Below are 17,901 nucleotides of genomic sequence, written 5' to 3' on the forward strand. Positions count from 1 at the left end.
TAAAGAAATAACACTGATAATCACAATAACAATAACTATAATAATAATAATAATAATAATATATGGTTTAAAAGTTTGACCTTGAAGCTAATTTTAAGTCATTTGGAATATGGGAAATTTAAGTGCAAACACATGCATAATTAATGATATCACAAATTAACCATCACATATTTTTCTTCAGCTCAGGGTGAAGAACCAGGATTGCCTTTATCTGATCCTTTTTTGTGAAAATAACCTTTTTCACTGTCACTAAAGTCCTACAATAGTGTGTCCTTCCTTCTCAGCTGGTGGTCTGTCAGACGTCCTCCATGTTTTTGTGTGTGGATACTTACAGATACTTAATATACTGACTAGACAGATGCTTTGTGATGGTTCACTTATCTGAATCCCCCTACAGACATATTGAGAATTGTTAAATGCTAGAAACAAGGATTACATAATATGTACTGTTGTCATAACTTTGTGCCAGATCTCATGTCCACATTGGAAAATTAGTTGAATCCACTCCATCGCCGTCCCCTTTATCATCATAATCCTCCTCCAAAACAGCAAGTTTACTCCCCTCAACTTCAGGAGGAAGAGGCACTGGAGGAGCGTATTAGCTTGTGCAAACCTCCGAAGCAGCCATGGCTCTCTCATGATTAATCTTACCTCTGAATATCTAATGGGTTTATTATATATATAAAGAGAGAGAGAGAGAGAGAGAGAGAGAGAGAGAGAGATAGAGAATACACAATAATTATTATTATTATTTTAATTATATGATATTATATTATTATATAGTTTAATAATTATTAACAATTATAATTATCATTGTGTATTCTTCATATATATAATATTAATTATTATATATATAAAGAATACACAAAAATAATAATGAGAATATTAACATAAAGTAAAAATGAAAATGATTAGATTAGATGAAAGTTGGAGATGGGGCTGGTGGGATAGCCATCTCCACCTTTCCTCCAATCCAATTCATTGTTTTTTATTACTTTTTCCCCCTTCATTGAACCTCTCCTCAACCGGCTGTGTCAAGTGTCAAGGCTCTCAGTTCTTTTAGGAAACAGTGGCGCCTGTCGTAAGTGATGTGATCATTGAGCACAGGACAATAGCCATGATGTCCGGCCACATCTCTCTTTTATCTCTCTGTTCCTCTGCGTATACCTTCCTGCACATCTGCTCCGGAACATCTGGTTAACCTCAGCATTTTGACACTGTATCTTAAAAGATCATAGCTCCGCCCCATTCTTGATCAACCTCCTCTCTCTAGAGCACGACTCATCTTTTCCGACAGTTGGGTAAAGACAGGAAAAAAAAGAAAAAGTGGTCTTCATCGCAGTTGCACAATAAATTCATCGGAAGTCAAGCGCTTTATTGGAGATGGCCAGGGAGAAGGCGATGAGAGGGACATATTGAAACCAGAAGGCTATGGGGAAGTGAAGGAGCAGACAGTGTGTGGGGGGGGGGGGGGGGGGGGGGGGGGGGGTGTAGAGGGTGATTTGCTACCTTCTGTGGAAAAAGACTTGTGTTTTACATCTGGGACGATTTCCTAAAGCAGATGTTGGTAAATTTGCACCTTCCACTGATAACAAAATTACAGGTCGATTTTGAATTGTCACGCAAATGTATCGGAATCAGAATCAAAATCAAAATTACTTTCATTACATCTTGTTGTATACAAGAGTACAATTATTATGCATTGTTCCTCAATAGCCACATAGCAGCAACAATACAATATAAAGGAAATATCAAACCCATCTAGCTGCCACTGTGGTGGGTAGGATTGGTGGGCAAACCGAAAGAAAGAGAAAGGTGGAACCACTTTTTACACTTTTCACACACCTTCATCCTGCAGAAACAGTGGAGGGTGGAACCAAAAGCTAGTGACGGACCCGGGGTTTGAGACAAAACCGGTGATCAGTAACCAGGCAGCTCGCGCATTGCACTTCGTGGCCTATAAGCAGATGGGCTCTACTCTGTAGAACATATGCTTCATATTTCACCTGCGGCTTAACACTTAAAAGTTTAAGATGAAACCAGCCTTTTTGCATATGTAGTTCCTCATCCCAGCAGGGATGCAAATGGTAGATGAATGGACAGGTTTTCAGATGACAAATTGGCACAGTTTTCCTTTAGATCGGGTCCCAGTGTAAATTAGCCTCACGGGATCATTTTGGTTTCACGAGTTCCCGATCTGTTTCTCTCTGAAACTCAGTCTGTCCCAATGATTTTAAAATGATTTGCCCTTTCCGAGCTAGGGGGAGGTAGTTTCAGTTAATAACGAAGCAAAGAACTTCAGTCGGCAGAATGTAAAATACAATGGTGGTGTTGGAACAATCAAAACCTTTTTAGGCCTGTCCGAAACAGACTGATTAATGCTATTCAAAAATAAACAGAAATTTTCCCAGGATGCTTTTCTAACAGGGGAAGATGTTTTTGCTCTTCTTCAACTGGAATTGACAACACAGAAGAGAGTGTCACTTTGTCACTTATTTAATCTGATTATCTGGAGTTTTTCAAACAATGTGAGGCAGCGTCCATTCAAGGAATAAATTGCTGCCCAGCCAAGGCCTGACTGAAACACCATATCTGGAAGATTTCACAAGGTTAAGTGTAAATGCCAAAATTCACAAAATAAAGAACATTGGTGGTTTCCCTGCGGGAGGCGTCCTGGAGTGGGAAAGATCTTGTTCCATCCTTCCACTGTTACCTACTTAACAGCTCAGAACTGTGGAGGCTGGGCTCCATCGCAGCCAAAACATGGACAGAGGCAGGAAACAACCTAGCCCGCCTAATCTGCAACCTAGGCTGTGGCACAAGGTCATTGGTGATTACCCAACCTGATTTTTGTTTGGAAGTTAAATTGATCTTGAACTTTTCTTCATTAACTGGACTTTTTTTCCACTTTTTGCAGCTTTTCAAGAACTTGTGTATGACCTGAGGATGGTCTAGTGAGTTAATGAGCTGGCTCATCTATTCCTCCTGTGGACATCCCACACGGTTAGATATTCCCTAAAATATTTCCATTGAGTAGTTTTAACAGCTAGGGGGTGGGTTCACCTTTCGCCCTCAGCCATTCCTCAAGTGAGATTATGAGGAAAAGACAATAAATGCACTGAAAGAAATGTGCTGCTATAAATAGTGACTAGCTAAGTTTAAAACCTTTGGAGACACCCAATGCTCAGTTTAATACAATGGTTATGATGATAAAGCACATTCTGTGTTTATATAGATATATTGCTGCTGTGTACTGTACAGAATGCCACAAACACAAACTACGCATTGGAGGGAGCTAGACTGATTCAATTTTGAAGTAGAACAACCAAAAACATGAAATGAATCAACTGTCTGGTGACCCAAACCAGGTTAAAAAATACATTCCTTTAAAACGTGTAATAATTCATGTCAGTTACCATGTGGATAGCATTAACCGTTGGATTGAGTTAGAAACCTTGCTGAGTGACGTCCAATCCAAATCGATTGGATTCAGTAGACAGAATTTCCCGTGAAGATGGAGAGGTCAGACATGAAGAGAAGTACAGCAGCATATCAACAGTCACATTCCCTGCAAGTCTTTTCTTCATTAAACTCTTCTTGGCCAACTCGCATTCTGTACCGAACGCTAGATCTTCAAAGCAAAACTTTATCCTTGATTGGGTTAACATGAGCAAGTATAGGATCATGTGCAGAAGCAGTGACACGGTTTGCCCTCATCTGTGTTCGCATTTGGTTGCATGAATTAATCATTCTTGAATGTTTTCATTTTTAACCTGAGCCATGCGCTTTTTATGATTGAATAATCATGTGACAAATTCTTACAGCCCTTACTTTTTCTCTGGGTAACCACTTTAAAGATTATTTAGAAAGTGTGCGGCTTTGCAGCAACTGCTGTGTTTATAGAGACATGAAAAAGGCAATGTCTTATTATGGGGGTAAACAACCAAAATATTTTGCTGATTTGCGTTTGATGATATTCAACACTTTTGCGTAATTAAAAGGGCAGTCGACCAGTGTCATTGATAATTAAGTACAATTCACTTTTTTTTTTGGAGGCCCAACTTACATTGGATTTTGTACTAAAATGTAGATGTGTTTATGTCTTTTTTTCAGAATGATGTTCAATGGTATAATGAATAGGACAACATGTGTGCTTGGCTATAGTTAAGGAGAATTAAACTGCTTACACACGGTGTTGAAATCTGCTTTGGGACATATCAAGTCTCACACATCTTGTTTTTGTAAAATATTTTGAAAATATTTATTATAAAAATATAAATGTTTCCACTACAAATTGTTTTACATTAGTTAGACAAGGCAATCTATGTTTTCATGCACACACAACGCACACCCAAGCCCCCACCCACCCACCCCAACCCCTCTCACACACATCAACACACAATCACGCACACTGACATCGTGACAAACACACACACACACACACACACACACACAAACGTCCACCAGGGACAGACAGGTAGGTCTGTAGGAAGAAAAGGAAGGTCAGTTGCATAACAGTATTGCTCTTTCAAATGTCAACCATTTTGTAAAGTAAGTAAAAACAAGAATGACACATAGCGCTGCCACATAACTTATGAATATATTACCTGAAAAACGGTTACGATGCACTGTAGAATGTTAACAAATAAATAATGAAACCATAATTGCTTTTTTATTGTAGAAAAGAAAAAAAACACCAGACAACAATTATAACTCAAAATAAGATATAATAAAAAAATCTCTTTTTTTAATTAAAAATGTTGCACTTTTTTGTTCACTCTTTTATACATAGTAACATTTGTACAAAGGGGTGGTCATGTGGTGGTCTCCATGACTCGCTACTGTTATCCTTCTTCATTTTGTTATCGTTATTAGTATTTTGTACATTATGCACACGCTAATTTGAGTACATAACAGCAACACACATTTTCCTCAGAAGCATACAAATCTTCTCTGTTCCCTGGCTTCAAATCACGTGAACAGGGAAAATGCTTGGGACTTGACTACCAGTTATGCTCTGCAGCAGCAATAGGACGAAAACAAGAAATGAAAGCAAAGTGCTTAAATAGTGGATTAGAGAGAACGGGGCCAACATAATACCATGTTTGCCCCTTCTTATAATAACAAACCACTGCCCGGTATCTTCCTTGCACACAAAACCTGCCGTTTGTTAAACAATACTGACGTACGAGTACAACATTGTTGCATTTTTTTGGTCGTTACATTGGGCATGTTGACAAAAAGAAAAAAAAACATACAATGACGTCAATGTCCTGTAAGTGCGAAGATGAAAGTACTCTGCCAACAGCGCTGCATTGCACCAAGTATCACGTTGCCGTAGATCCAGGTTTTTTCTACGTGTTAACCTGTATAGATATGCTGCATGGCGTAACATCAGACAGCCACTTGAAACTGTTTTGAACACTGAATCATTTGGAAGGAAGATCTTGGCACACGCCTAAGCTGGACCAACTATATAAAAAAAATATGTTGTCAGTGATATTCCCTTATTAATCTCATCGGTAGTCAGGACGGACGTCTCAAAACAAAGACATACTGTATATGTTGTTTTTTTTGCTTTTTTTTTTTTTTTACAGACAACAGTAAACAGAAGAAAGAGAAGTTCCTGGTGAAATACACGTCTTAGCGGCAACTGGGAGTAATCCATCTCTTTCACTTTCCTTATGACTTCATTCAGAAAACCTTTCTTTATCTGAGTCTTTCTTAAACCTGTCCAAAGACAATAGTCCATGCTGTATTTGCTCAAAGAACAGTTATTGAATGAATGTCTTTGAGCTCCACAGAGACCGAATATCATATATTTGGAGAACTGCAAGAATCCTGCATATGAATTATTTATATCCAAGCCTCTCAAAGTGATTTCAAAACAGTGTACTTGATGAGCACCTGATTTTAAAACTTAGTTTAGAAGAGGTCTCAAAAGAGTTTTCAATGATGTTAATGAATCATTCCCACACGTGAAATCATTTGCACAGAAAACAAAACAACCAAAAAGGACTGGATTACTGAAGTCAATCTATCACAGCAGATAGTATGAACATTTCATTATCCACAGGCTTTTAAATTACTGTCGGGGTAAAAAGAGGCAAATAAACATTGAAAAGATGTGTGCATGGTTGGTTGGTTTCAGTACATAATCGTAACATACACACTATTGCATCTTGGCTGAACATGAGTCCTTTTCCATACTCTTCCTCGCTTCCACTATCCCTTGACCTGTCATCCCCTCTCATTCAGTCCCTCTCAACAATGCTAGTGGTGTTTGAAGTGTGACTTTAGTTCCTGTGCGTTTGAAAGCACACCGTTTTGACACACGATATACATGTGACAGACAGATGCATGGGCTATATGGATGAGACAATACGATTATAATGATTATTATTAGTAGAATTATTGCTTCAAATGGCACACCCGTTGTGTAAAATATTGCAGAGGCTAGAGCTACAACGTAAAATGGCTTCGTTATTAATCTAGCTGTGTGTATGTGGTTATATGGTGATCTAGGGTTCTCAGATGACCGGTAGACCGAAACCTCACCCCCCCCCCCCCCCCCCCCCCCCTCGGCTCAACGTCCGGCCAGGAGAACATTCCAGAGCCGCCGCTGCCGCAGCCAGTGCTGCTGCTGTCTGCCGCCATCTTTTATGCAAGGCATCACAAGATCCGTCCCTTTATGGATTGGACAAGAGGGGCCGGTGACTTTCCTCTTCAGGTTGCAGATCACAGGGGCAATAACAAAACACCCTGTCCCAAGCCCCGCCCCACCCCACACACACACACACAACAACAACAACACTCCTTGGCACATTGTCTTTCCCCCCCCCGCTTCTCTCTTCCGCTTTGTGTCCGTAAGGCCTCTCATCGTGGACAAGTTAGTCGCTTCAGGAGTCGGCGAGCTTTAACAAGCTGGCAGGACTTTTGCTGGATCCCTGTTACCCCGGCGACCCGGGTTATGACATCATATTTGACTGGACCGATATATACATATAAACATATAGATCTATAGATGTATATTTATATATCTATATATTTTTATATATATATAAATGTCGACCCTCTCTCATTACTACATTCAATCTTTTTCAGTGTTTTATCTCCATGGTGATGGCCACTGTGTTGGCAGAGCAGGTAAGCCCCGCCCCTCCGACCCGGTGGGTCCCGACAGACCAGGCTGGGCCGCGCCGCCATTGCTCAACCTTTTAGTATTGTTCTTGTTCCTTTTTTGTACACATGCTTGTCTTTTGTGTTGCTGTGATGATGTTAAACCGGCACGGGGCAGTTCTTGGTGTGGGTGTCCAGGGATGCTTTCAGGCTGCTCACAATGTTCTTCTGAGAGCCGCCAAGGGTTCCTCCGGCCTTCTTCAGATCCCTTTGGAGAGCGGGAGGGACGGGGAGACAGAGCGAGAGAGAGAGAGACAGAGAGTGACACACAGAGAGAGAGAGGGACATTGAGAGACAGAGAGAGACAGAGACAGAGACATATATATATAGAGAGAGAGAGAGAGAGAGAGAGAGAGAGAGAGAGAGAGAGAGAGAGAGAGAGAGAGAGAGAGGGGGACATAGAGAGACAGAGACACATAAACAGAGAGACAGATATATATAGAGAGAGACAGAGACACACACAGAGAGAGGGACATATATAGAGAGAGAGCGAGAGAGAGAGAGAGAGAGAGAGAGAGAGAGAGAGAGAGAGAGAGAGAGAGAGAGAGAGAGCGATAGATAGGGAGCGAGATAGGGAGAGACAGAGAGAAAGAGAGAGAGAAAGACATTGAGGCAGAGAGGGAATGAAAGATACGGAGCGAGAGAGAGCAAGGGACGAGGAGGGATGGGGCCAGATAGAGAGAGCGAGAGGGAGACAGAGAGAGATGCAGAGAGGGACAGGGGGACACGCACAGAGAGATAAACAGAGACCCAGAGGGAGAGGGACAGACAGGGAGGAAGAACAAGTGAGACGGGGAGATAGAAAATGACATTAGCCCAACGTGAAGACGTGACATCTCGTGTGACATTAATGACATGCACCCGGCACTGCTCTGCTCCGCCCCCCGCATCCGCCCTTTCATCCGTCACTCACAGGACGGCCACGTCGGTGCAGAAGGCCACCGGGCCGCTATTAGATCAAAAGGCGCGGGGGGGGGGGGGGTCATGAGTCGCCGTACATACTCCATCGGCCTGGGGGGCGGGTTGGGGGCTACGCCGACAGCTGCTATTATGCCGCTGTCATTGGCAGACAATGGCACGCAGAAACGCAGCCGCGGGGATAAAACAGTGAAGTGTCCTGTGTGCGATACATATCACGCTAACGTGTATTTCTGCACCGGGGTAGAAAAGGGGGTCACCTGGGGGGGGGGGGGGGGGGGCGGGCAGAGCAGCACCCAGTACGATGAGATAAGATTCGGCTGTAGATAAATGCGACGCAGCAAGAAGGGGCTCATGTAACGATTGCAGTAAGTTGCGTGCGTTGACTGTAAAACACATTAGTATGCAGTTAACGGGATGAGCTCGCGTGGATCACTTTGATAGTATTTCTTGTGTGAGGAGATCGCTTTTTAGACCAATGGATAAAATATAGATGCAGACAGACATATACACACACACACACACACACAAGCGCACGTTCCTTCTTTCCAAATGCAGTAGAGGTGATGCAGAGCTTTTGGGGGCTCGTTTGCGATGTTCACTCGGGGATTGTATTAGTAAAAAGCATTGTAGCGGTACAAATAATGCGCCACACTGTTGCAATCGAAATACGGTAATGCAAGCAGTCGGTTTGGTTTGCTGACGGGCAGAGCTGGATTGAGACGTTGCCAATTATGTTATGGGAAACACACTGATGGGCAGTCGCCAAACGACTCTGCAATATAGACCCAAAATCAATGGCTGGGGTTCCACTGGACCCTGAAGTGCACTTTCAAAACTTTGGAATATAACTTTTATAATTCATTAATTATTAAATTTGTTCTGTGCAATAGTGCTGCATTCATTGGTGTTATACTCTACAGGTTACAAACCATACTTTTTCAACATATTTGGTCTATACGTTAATCATGTGACACTTGACACATCTGACTTTCCCTTTATATTCTACTATATTTGTAATACATTTGAATAAATTTAATAAAAGAATCACTTAGCAGACTGATAAATAAGGTCATGTAAAAGTTACGCAATTACTCCAAACATGTAGACGAGGTTGTGTGGAAGGAAACACTGAGATGTTTTCCCAAACCAAGCCATCAATTTTGAAAGGGTCATGCGGATGAAAGCCCATGAGCGGTTGTGGCAGATTAAATAGTCGAAGGAGAGAGGATTAGGTGGAGGAGACGGGGAACGGGGTGGGGTTGCGAGGGAGGGGGGAAGGGCGGGGGGGGCTGTTTTTATCTCCACCCACCATCCAGAGCCAGAGGAGGAGGAGTGGCTAGAGAGTGGTCATCCCCATGGACGGCTCCCATTCGGGGCAGGAGGCGGGAGTGATGTGGACCTCGGTCACAACCATTCTACCGAGACACATCGGGGACCCAGTGAGGTTAGCACAGGCAGTCAACTGGAGCATGTAGCATTCAGCTATGTATGGTGATGTGTCCTGGAGTCTGAGAACGTCTTTGGAGCCGATTTCTGATGTGTGTGGTGTGTCGTTACTGGTCCAAAGGGTTCCTAAATGGTATTTAGACGTTGCTTCTTCCAATTGGGTGGATCTTTCCCTTGATTGAGCTAATTTGTTTTGAATCCATATGTGGAAGTGATTTTGGGAACCAAAGACATTATGTGATGAAGGTGAATATGATATGCAAACCAACAACCAAACAGTCTTTGCAAGATTAAATAACAATGACGTATGACAAATGTAGAGCAACGTAAACAACAAAAAAAGATGTAAACAAAGAGATAAACAGAACAACAAACATCACAATATTGTTTATGCCAGACAGTGTGTTATGCATAACAAAAACATTACACCTTTTTATGCCATTATTATGGCACGGCATTTTGTCTGAAAGGGCTGGGCCTTTGATTTACCTGCACTGATCTGTTTGCTTCCAGACTATAAAGCGCTCAGAACAGATCAATCAGAACAGAACAGCTGTGTGGGATGAGTTGAGTTGAAGGTCATGAATGGTCATGGCCTTGTGCTGAATAACAAGCGCTGAATTAAGACTTCACAAATCAATAAAGCAATGCAAAGCGCAGGCCAAGGCCAGGACGGGCCTTGTAATGGCATTTAGTCTGTAGCTGAGCTAGCCTCAGCTGTGTTAGCCCCGGCCTTCACTCGATTGGATACTGCACTGATCCAATTTTGCATCGGCAAGGGAAATAGCCATGTATGAAATGATCCATTTAGGGTCAAAGTCACATCTGTGACTTAGGCTGTCAATAGCCATGTCATTTTCTTAAAAGTCTGCAGTGCAAGCTCTCTTTCCTGTTACTGACAGCAAATTGGCAGGGGACACACTCTGTGATCAAGCACATCCCATGATTAAATGTCGGAGGCGAGGGCTCAGAGGAAAGGCGATACTGTCCTCTGGCCTTGATCCTTCACCACCACCATACCTCCACCCTCCTACCTATGGATGCTTTGATCACGCTGATTATCCTCGTCCTATTATTCAAAATGTCACATCCCAACACAATTAGCAAACCAGCTGGCCAGCCCCATTCTGTCTCAGCGTACTTCTCCCTGCTTAAACGCAGGAGAGCCTTCTGATGGGCCAAGCATACTGTATTGCATCCACAAATTAATTTGATCCCCATGCACTCTTCCTTCTTACACGTGCTGACGTGTGTGCATAAAAAACACAGTGGTGCAGATGTGTTTATTTGCTCTATGATTTATTATTTCTAGCATTTTAAGAATAAGTCTCTGCCTTTGAAAGTTATGCCATAACTAAGTCTCTGTTTGTGAAGAATGAGTGAATTAAAGAGAGCACATTCAGGACCCAGAGCCAGCCTCCTACGTTCTGTCAAACTGCAATGGTTGTCACGTTGTTGCAATACAGGGTGAGAGAGAGCTAGCGACAGAGCTGATGCAGGGCCAGACATATGGAGACAAAGTATGTGAGCTCGCATTTCATTCCACTGTTTGCAAATTGTGTGTTGACACATTTTCAAATAACCGCATAGCCACATTCAATGTCTTAGTGGCGTTTCTCTGAAGGGTGCAGTTGCCCAACATGTTATTTCTCTGCCTGTTTTGGGACAGCTCTCTCAAAATGTTGCGCAATGCATCCACTTGTCGTACTCATTCTGTATCACTCAAATAAACAACATGTAAACTTTACCCTAACTTATATATAAGTGCCACCCTCAAGAGCCAACTGCACATCCTTAGCTGATAATGCAGGAGCCAGGTGATAGGGGTGGTGGTTCTTATCATTGTCTCTAAATTATCAAGGATACTAGGCGTAGTGGGAAGGTCTACTCCATTGTATTGACTTGGGAACTTGATGTGCGGGCTTTTCTACACTAGAGTGACAACATAAACAAATACTTATGTGTTTATCGGCAGGTCAAACAACTAGGTGCACTTGGTGCAAAGAGTGGAGAGAGCGGGCAATCGTGCTCTGGCCCGATACAGATCAATTGTAACTAAAATAAAAATGCTCTAAAGCATAAGTCTCTCTGTGCTACCATACGCAGCCTCATTTAATGTCTGGCACTTCCTTTTTAGCAACAGACACAGATTGTGGTACAAGTCAAGAACTTTGTCCAGTTCCTAAGGAGTACTTTTACCCTGTGAAGCCCTTGACGTACTTGCAGCTTAAGCTGAAGTCCCAACAAACACCAACACCTAACATTAGAAAGTGGGTTGGAGTGGGCCAACACCACAACAACAGCCAACACGCAGTGATGGGTATGACACAACGGCTCGATGCTGGCGTTGGTTGGGGCAGTTTTCAAGCACTTTAAACGCTCTGAATTCTGGGCACGGATTACTGAGTAAAACCGGGAAAACACGATGTCGGTCATCTGTGTGTCATGTGTATGTTTGGCATTATGCCAATGGTCCTTACTCTGTGGAGGTCTTGGGCATGGTGTCACAGGAGCTGTAGCAAACACCAGAGAAGGCTTCCTTGCAAGGCAGCGTCCTCATTCCATCCATCCAGTCTCCTACGGTGTCCCACGATGTCGCCTCTGAGGTGCTCTGTTCCAGCAGTTGATTGGTTGGCCTGGGAGATAAGAAGGGTCGCATGTGTTAAACCTGTGGCATGTTCGACAGATATCGCAACATTTAAACCCCAGTTGATTAAGTTGATTATATACATCACTGTACTTCCTCTCAATTTCCATTTCCCTTCAGTACTACGTCTGGGTTTGCGGTATATTCGCGTGTTTTCTCCGTCCAAATTTTGTGCGTCCAAACAGCGAACAGAGGGAGTGGCTGAGACGTTAAAGTCAGCTATCGTTGACGGACAGCTTCACGCATGGTGTTTGGTTTGTTTACAGCCTGCGCGCAACGCGATTCCCGGCCGGTACCGGTGCATGACATACGTCACGACCAAACGTTAGCGATTGGTTAAGGCAGATCCAGAATGGCACTGGGCAGATCCAATAGTTTTAAACTTCAACAGACACCTGCCTTCAAGTGAGTTAACGTTAGTACATTGAGTGGGTCCAGACTCTCTGTGCCAATGAAATTAAGTGTGAGAGTCTGGTAGGACCAGGCTAACGTCACTCTGTGTAGATTGTACAAAATTGTTCAGTAGATTTGCGGGGAACGCACAAGTGTACAGTGTTTTGGATGGATGAGCAAGGAATGAGAGTGGGAAAGCAAAAAAAAAAAAGTCTAACATTGTATTGACAATTTTTACATCATAAAAAACACATTTGCATGGTTAAGACATGTAGCTATAAAACTACCTGCAGAAACGCTCGTGAAAATGCCTTTCCTGTATGTACTCCAAACGCAATGTGTGGTTTATGGTCTTTGACTTCGAGTAGTGGGCGTCAGACAGAAATAATTCATATAACATGCACTCAGAATAATGATAAGTAGTAAGTAACCATGGTCGACTTCAGCTTAATTGTATTCACACTCCATGCATACTGCACTGGGCCACATTATTTTTATGTTGACAAGTTTAAAATCAATCAAATGAAGTGCTCAGCTGACTTAAGAGTAAACAACCATCACTCCTCGATCCAGAAAGGAGAGGCAGTAGTAATTAAATTGTTACTCACTAAAAAGTAGATTACACACAACCATATCATGACTGTTATGATTACCGTTTTTCATTAGAAAGACTGTCAGAGCTTATAAAGAGAGATAACTTTGAACATAATAACTGACAATAATAACAACAGAGACAGGAACACCAGAGTTTTCCAATATACCAAATTTCCGTTCATGCATGAGTGCAGATGTACTGATCGAGATGAACCATATTTAAAAGTGGGTCATTGGGGCCTGTTTGGTAAGACACAAGTGTTGGGCATATCAGACACAGACACTTGATATGATGCACTGAAAACATGCTCGCAGAGACACAGCAGTCGGGGGATACCCCCAGGGAATAGATCCTGTGGAGTCGCTGGGGACAGGACACGGAAACCAGGGTATTGGTGTCTCTTGGGAAATACTATTCATAGCTGTGTAAATAAACTCATTAGCATACAGGGAAGTCCACTCCCGTCTAACTTATTTGCACTGTCAGGAAGGTCAGAAACATGTTGGAGTGTGTGTCGGAGGTTGGCTTAATGTGCTGTGTATGCTAATTTTTGACTTTGTTTTGGGTTTCTCCAATTGTGTATGTGTGTATTCATGGATGCATCTGCTTGCTTGCGTGTGTGTGTGTGTGTGTGTGTTTGTGTCTGGTGCTCATGTATGCCTGTGTTTTCATCTGTTTGTCTGTGTGTGTGTGTGTGTGTGTGTGTGTGTGTGTGTGTGTGTGTGTGTGTGTGTGTGTGTGTGCGTGTGTGTGTGTGTGTGTACAGTGAATGCACAGGCAGCATGTGTGAGCATGTGGAATATGGGACTATGGCAACAGAAAAGACCCAGGGCAGCTCCTTCTGGGGTTTCAGGCAGACAGAGAGAGAGAGAGAGAGAGAGAGAGAGAGAGAGAGAGAGAGAGAGACATAGGCAGTCAGTTGTTTATCCTATATAATTGACAGGCCAGCAGATAATTGTTGGACAAATCAAAAGACAGGATTCCAATCCCAGAGAACATCAACCTAAGACAACCTATAAGAGCCACGAAACGTGGGACATAAGTTGCAGCCACCTTAGTTGTTTATGAAAATAGCTGAACGGCTCTCCCATAGGGTGCTCCTATGAAATCCGGAGTTGTTAGACAAATGTTTTTGATTGGCATGACCCGGCCAGCTGGAAATATTCCTGAATGGGATGTGGGCCAGATGCATGTTCCAGGGCAAAAATGTGCTTGCAGATTCGACCGGTTTGCAGGCTGCAAGGGAAATGTTGCTCCGATGAAATAAGCACACAGAAATCAAAGATCTTCTATAAAGGGAATCTGAAAGAAAAGGTTGGATCGGGGGATGAAATGAGGGCGAAGAAGTGGGTGCCTGTAAGCATGGGCAGGGGAGCGGCGATGGGGGGGGTGTGTGTGTGTGTGCGTTGTGTGTGTGTGTGTGGGAGGATGGGTGGTGGGGGTGCTCTTATCTCCCGTAACCCTCCAAAAACTGTTCTAGGCTGTCTGTGTACACAAACAAGCTGTTCAAACCCCGAGTATTGATTTTCTCCAGGAGCTCCATCTTCATCGGCCCACTCCGCCGCTCCCTGCTCTGCCGAGAGGTAAACTGTGGATGACCTTGCATCCCTCACTTTCCAAACTCTTCTCTTTTAACTTTTTTTGATATTTATTTCATTCCTCTCCAGCTTTCACCCGACCCTCAGAAATCGTCTCGGAGGCTGCGGGCTCAATCGCTAAGACGAGAGAGGAGGGAACCGGGGGGATGGAACGGGAACAAAGCAGCGTGATGATGAAGGCGAGGCGGAGGGGAGCAGAGGACGGGGTGGGGGGAAAATGAAAGAATAACCGGTGTGTCGGTGCGAGGGGCCCGGCGTGGAGAGGGTAGCCGTTGGGATGGGAGCTCGGTGTGCCCGTTGGCACGTCTGGCTCCACGGATGAAAAGCGGAGAGGAAAGAAGATTGGAGGCAAGTACACATGCATACTTGCAGACATGCATACAAACGCACATATTTACATGCATACACAGGCATACAGGCATGCATACTTACATACACGAATACATTCACACACATACATGGACACCCCATTATCCATCATTTATTTTGGTTCGATTTTGCTGGAGATACAAGGAATGAGACCATTTTTTTAATTTGCGGACTCGCTCATCAATGAACTCTGAGAAAGTGCAAGTGCTTGGCCAGAGGAGGACACGAAGGACACAGGCAGAGGAATTATTCCGTCTCAACATTAGTCCAGAACCACGTGTGTCAGACCTCCTCCAGGCGGGCAGTGCTTGTTCGGACGGCGGTGAGGTGTGTGTGTGTGTGTATGTGTGTGTGTGCGTGAGTGGGGAAGAGAGGGGGGTAGTTCCATTAACCACGATGACTATGCCGAGACAAATGAGGTGTGTGGAGCTTGAGTGCAGCTGCTCCTGCTGTGTGCGCGCGCACACAACACCCACACACACAAAGACAATTTGCACACACACACATGCACACACACACACACACACACACACACACACACACACAGAGACAACACTCTCTCACACACACACACACACAAACACGCACACACAACACTCTCTCACACACACTCACACACACAAACACGCACACACAACACTCTCTCACACTCACACACACACAAACACGCACACACAACACTCTCTCACACTCACACACACACACACATATCCTGAGAAATGCATAGTTTCCATAAATCACCCCCCCCACCCCTCCCACCCCCACAGCAAGTCTGTGCTTGCCCAGTGTTAAAAGCCAATCAGGAAAATTACACGCGAACTCCAAGGGACCTATTTTCACTTTCTTAAGAAATCATTAGTCAACGTTATGAGCTCCGACGTCTCCATAATACGGCGGTCGGATTCTGGGAGAGGCCCAGTGCACAGGGACCTCTCCCCCTCCCTCCCCTGCCCAGGACAGGCTCCCTGACTCTGCATGGGGCAGGCCTGCTTCAGGAAGCCCCTAAATCAGAGCATGGTGGTCCTTGCTAAAAAAGCAGATCATTAATATTTACATTTGACTACTGGAAATGGACCATTTAATAAAGGAAAAACCTAATATCAAATGAATACATAAATAAATACAAAAGTTTGTGTATTACACAAATAAAATTACCGCTGCGATTAAGTATGTCATTGACTTGACCCATACCAAAATAAAACGCAGCAGCTATAATTTGCCGTAGCAGGAGACGTGCTTCATAACATCCTGTACAGACAGGAAGTTGGTTGTGCTTGCCAACTGTAAGAATTAGGCCTAGTGTAAATATAGAAAATGATGATTATTAATGACAACTACAATCACAGCAAAAATATGAATAGAGAATGGTAGGCAAAAAGAGCAGGAAATCTTCCATCAAGAGAAGAATCCAAAAAGTCCAACCAGTGACGATGAACCATTCCATTCATTCTATAATTAATGATACATTAAGGAAACTCTGTCGGAAGAACGCTCTGTTTTAAAGTTGTTTACGCCAATAATTGTATTCCATATAATCGCCAAATGTCAGTCAATTCCAAAGTCACAGATGGTCCCAGACACAATAGGCAAAACCTGGACTTTGAAGACTTCAAAGCTATGTGCGGTCGACTGGCACGCTCCCTCACTTGAAACAAAGCTCTTACTCATCCCATGGTACGGCTTGTGTGATGATATACTCTATGTTACCTGGAGGTTGTGTTGGCGGTGATCTTGAGGGTCCCGGGGTTGCGGATGAGCTTGTCCAGGATGCTGACGACGTGCTCGAACTTGGGCCGGTTGTTCCTCTCCTTCTGCCAGCAGTCAAGCATCAGTTGGTAGAGGGCAGCGGGGCAGTCCATGGGCGGGGGCAGGCGGTAGCCCTCGTCCACTGCCTTGATCACCTGGGCGAAGGCAAGCAAGAAGCACGGTTTAAGATGAGATCAGAGGCGAGATGGGATCAGGTGGTTGCCCTGTTTACGCCAGAGAAATCTCTAGCTCCTGCCACCCTCTTTTTTTTTTCCTCTGTTTCGATTGTATCTAGAGTCAAATCAAAGGTGTTTACACGAAAGGCACAACGCGCACACAACCCCCATAGCCTGTTTACACACAGGGGGATGTTTATGAGGGATCGCTGCTTGACACAGCTTTCAGGTTTGTAACCACATCCATGTTTTTTTCAGAATCTCTGAGAATGGGCAGAGACATGGTGACCGTAGGGGTACCATGTTGCTTCATCTCTCGTAGGAAATGTAACAGCCTGCTAGGAGCGAGAAAACATCTCTCTTTGATTCAGAATCTCACAACCGTTTTATTAGATGCGTGATTTAAAGAGTAATTCAAAACACTTGTGTCGACAAGATCAGCCAGATCATGGCAGATGGGAATGCGGCTTTCACAGCAGCAAGTGAGGGACACTCGATACAATACAGCAATATCAATTTAAAAAATAACATACAAATAACAATACAACTCCAAGAAATATATTTAAAACATATCAATATATCTGGATCAATACAATACAATAAAAACATGACCCCTATTTTCCTTCCTAAAGTCTCAGTAATAACATGGGTGATGAATCCATTGCTACATTGTATAATTCTTTTTTTTTTATGTTCAAGATATGTTTGAGGTTAGTGAGAGCTTGTACTCACGTCCTGATTGGACATCTCCCAGTAGGGCCGCTCGCCGTATGACATCACTTCCCAGAGCAGGATGCCGTAGCTCCAGGCATCACTGGAGGATGTAAACTT

At 43.6% G+C, this 17,901-nt stretch overlaps 1 protein-coding gene across 2 annotated transcripts in view; it reads right to left on the bottom strand.

The window, feature by feature from the left end:
- Positions 1–6,859: 6,859 nt before the first annotated feature.
- The window catches only part of epha3 (eph receptor A3), a 71,857-nt gene continuing 60,815 nt past the window's right edge, over positions 6,860–17,901 (bottom strand). The window contains exons 15-19 of one of the 2 annotated variants that reach the window (XM_079731544.1): positions 17,803–17,901; positions 16,856–17,049; positions 12,027–12,182; positions 9,410–9,515; positions 6,860–7,387 (exon numbers count right to left, since the gene is read on the bottom strand). The exon at positions 17,803–17,901 is cut by the window's right edge and continues 51 nt beyond it. In XM_079731544.1, the coding sequence (XP_079587670.1) occupies positions 9,437–9,515; positions 12,027–12,182; positions 16,856–17,049; positions 17,803–17,901 (528 nt within the window). In that variant the 3' untranslated portion in view covers positions 6,860–7,387; positions 9,410–9,436. The remainder of the gene's footprint in view (positions 7,388–9,409; positions 9,516–12,026; positions 12,183–16,855; positions 17,050–17,802) is intronic. The other variant, XM_079731543.1, reaches the window with a different exon arrangement.

This window comes from Pollachius pollachius, assembly GCF_949987615.1.
Source record: "Pollachius pollachius genome assembly, chromosome: 3".
Lineage (NCBI taxonomy): Eukaryota > Metazoa > Chordata > Actinopteri > Gadiformes > Gadidae > Pollachius > Pollachius pollachius.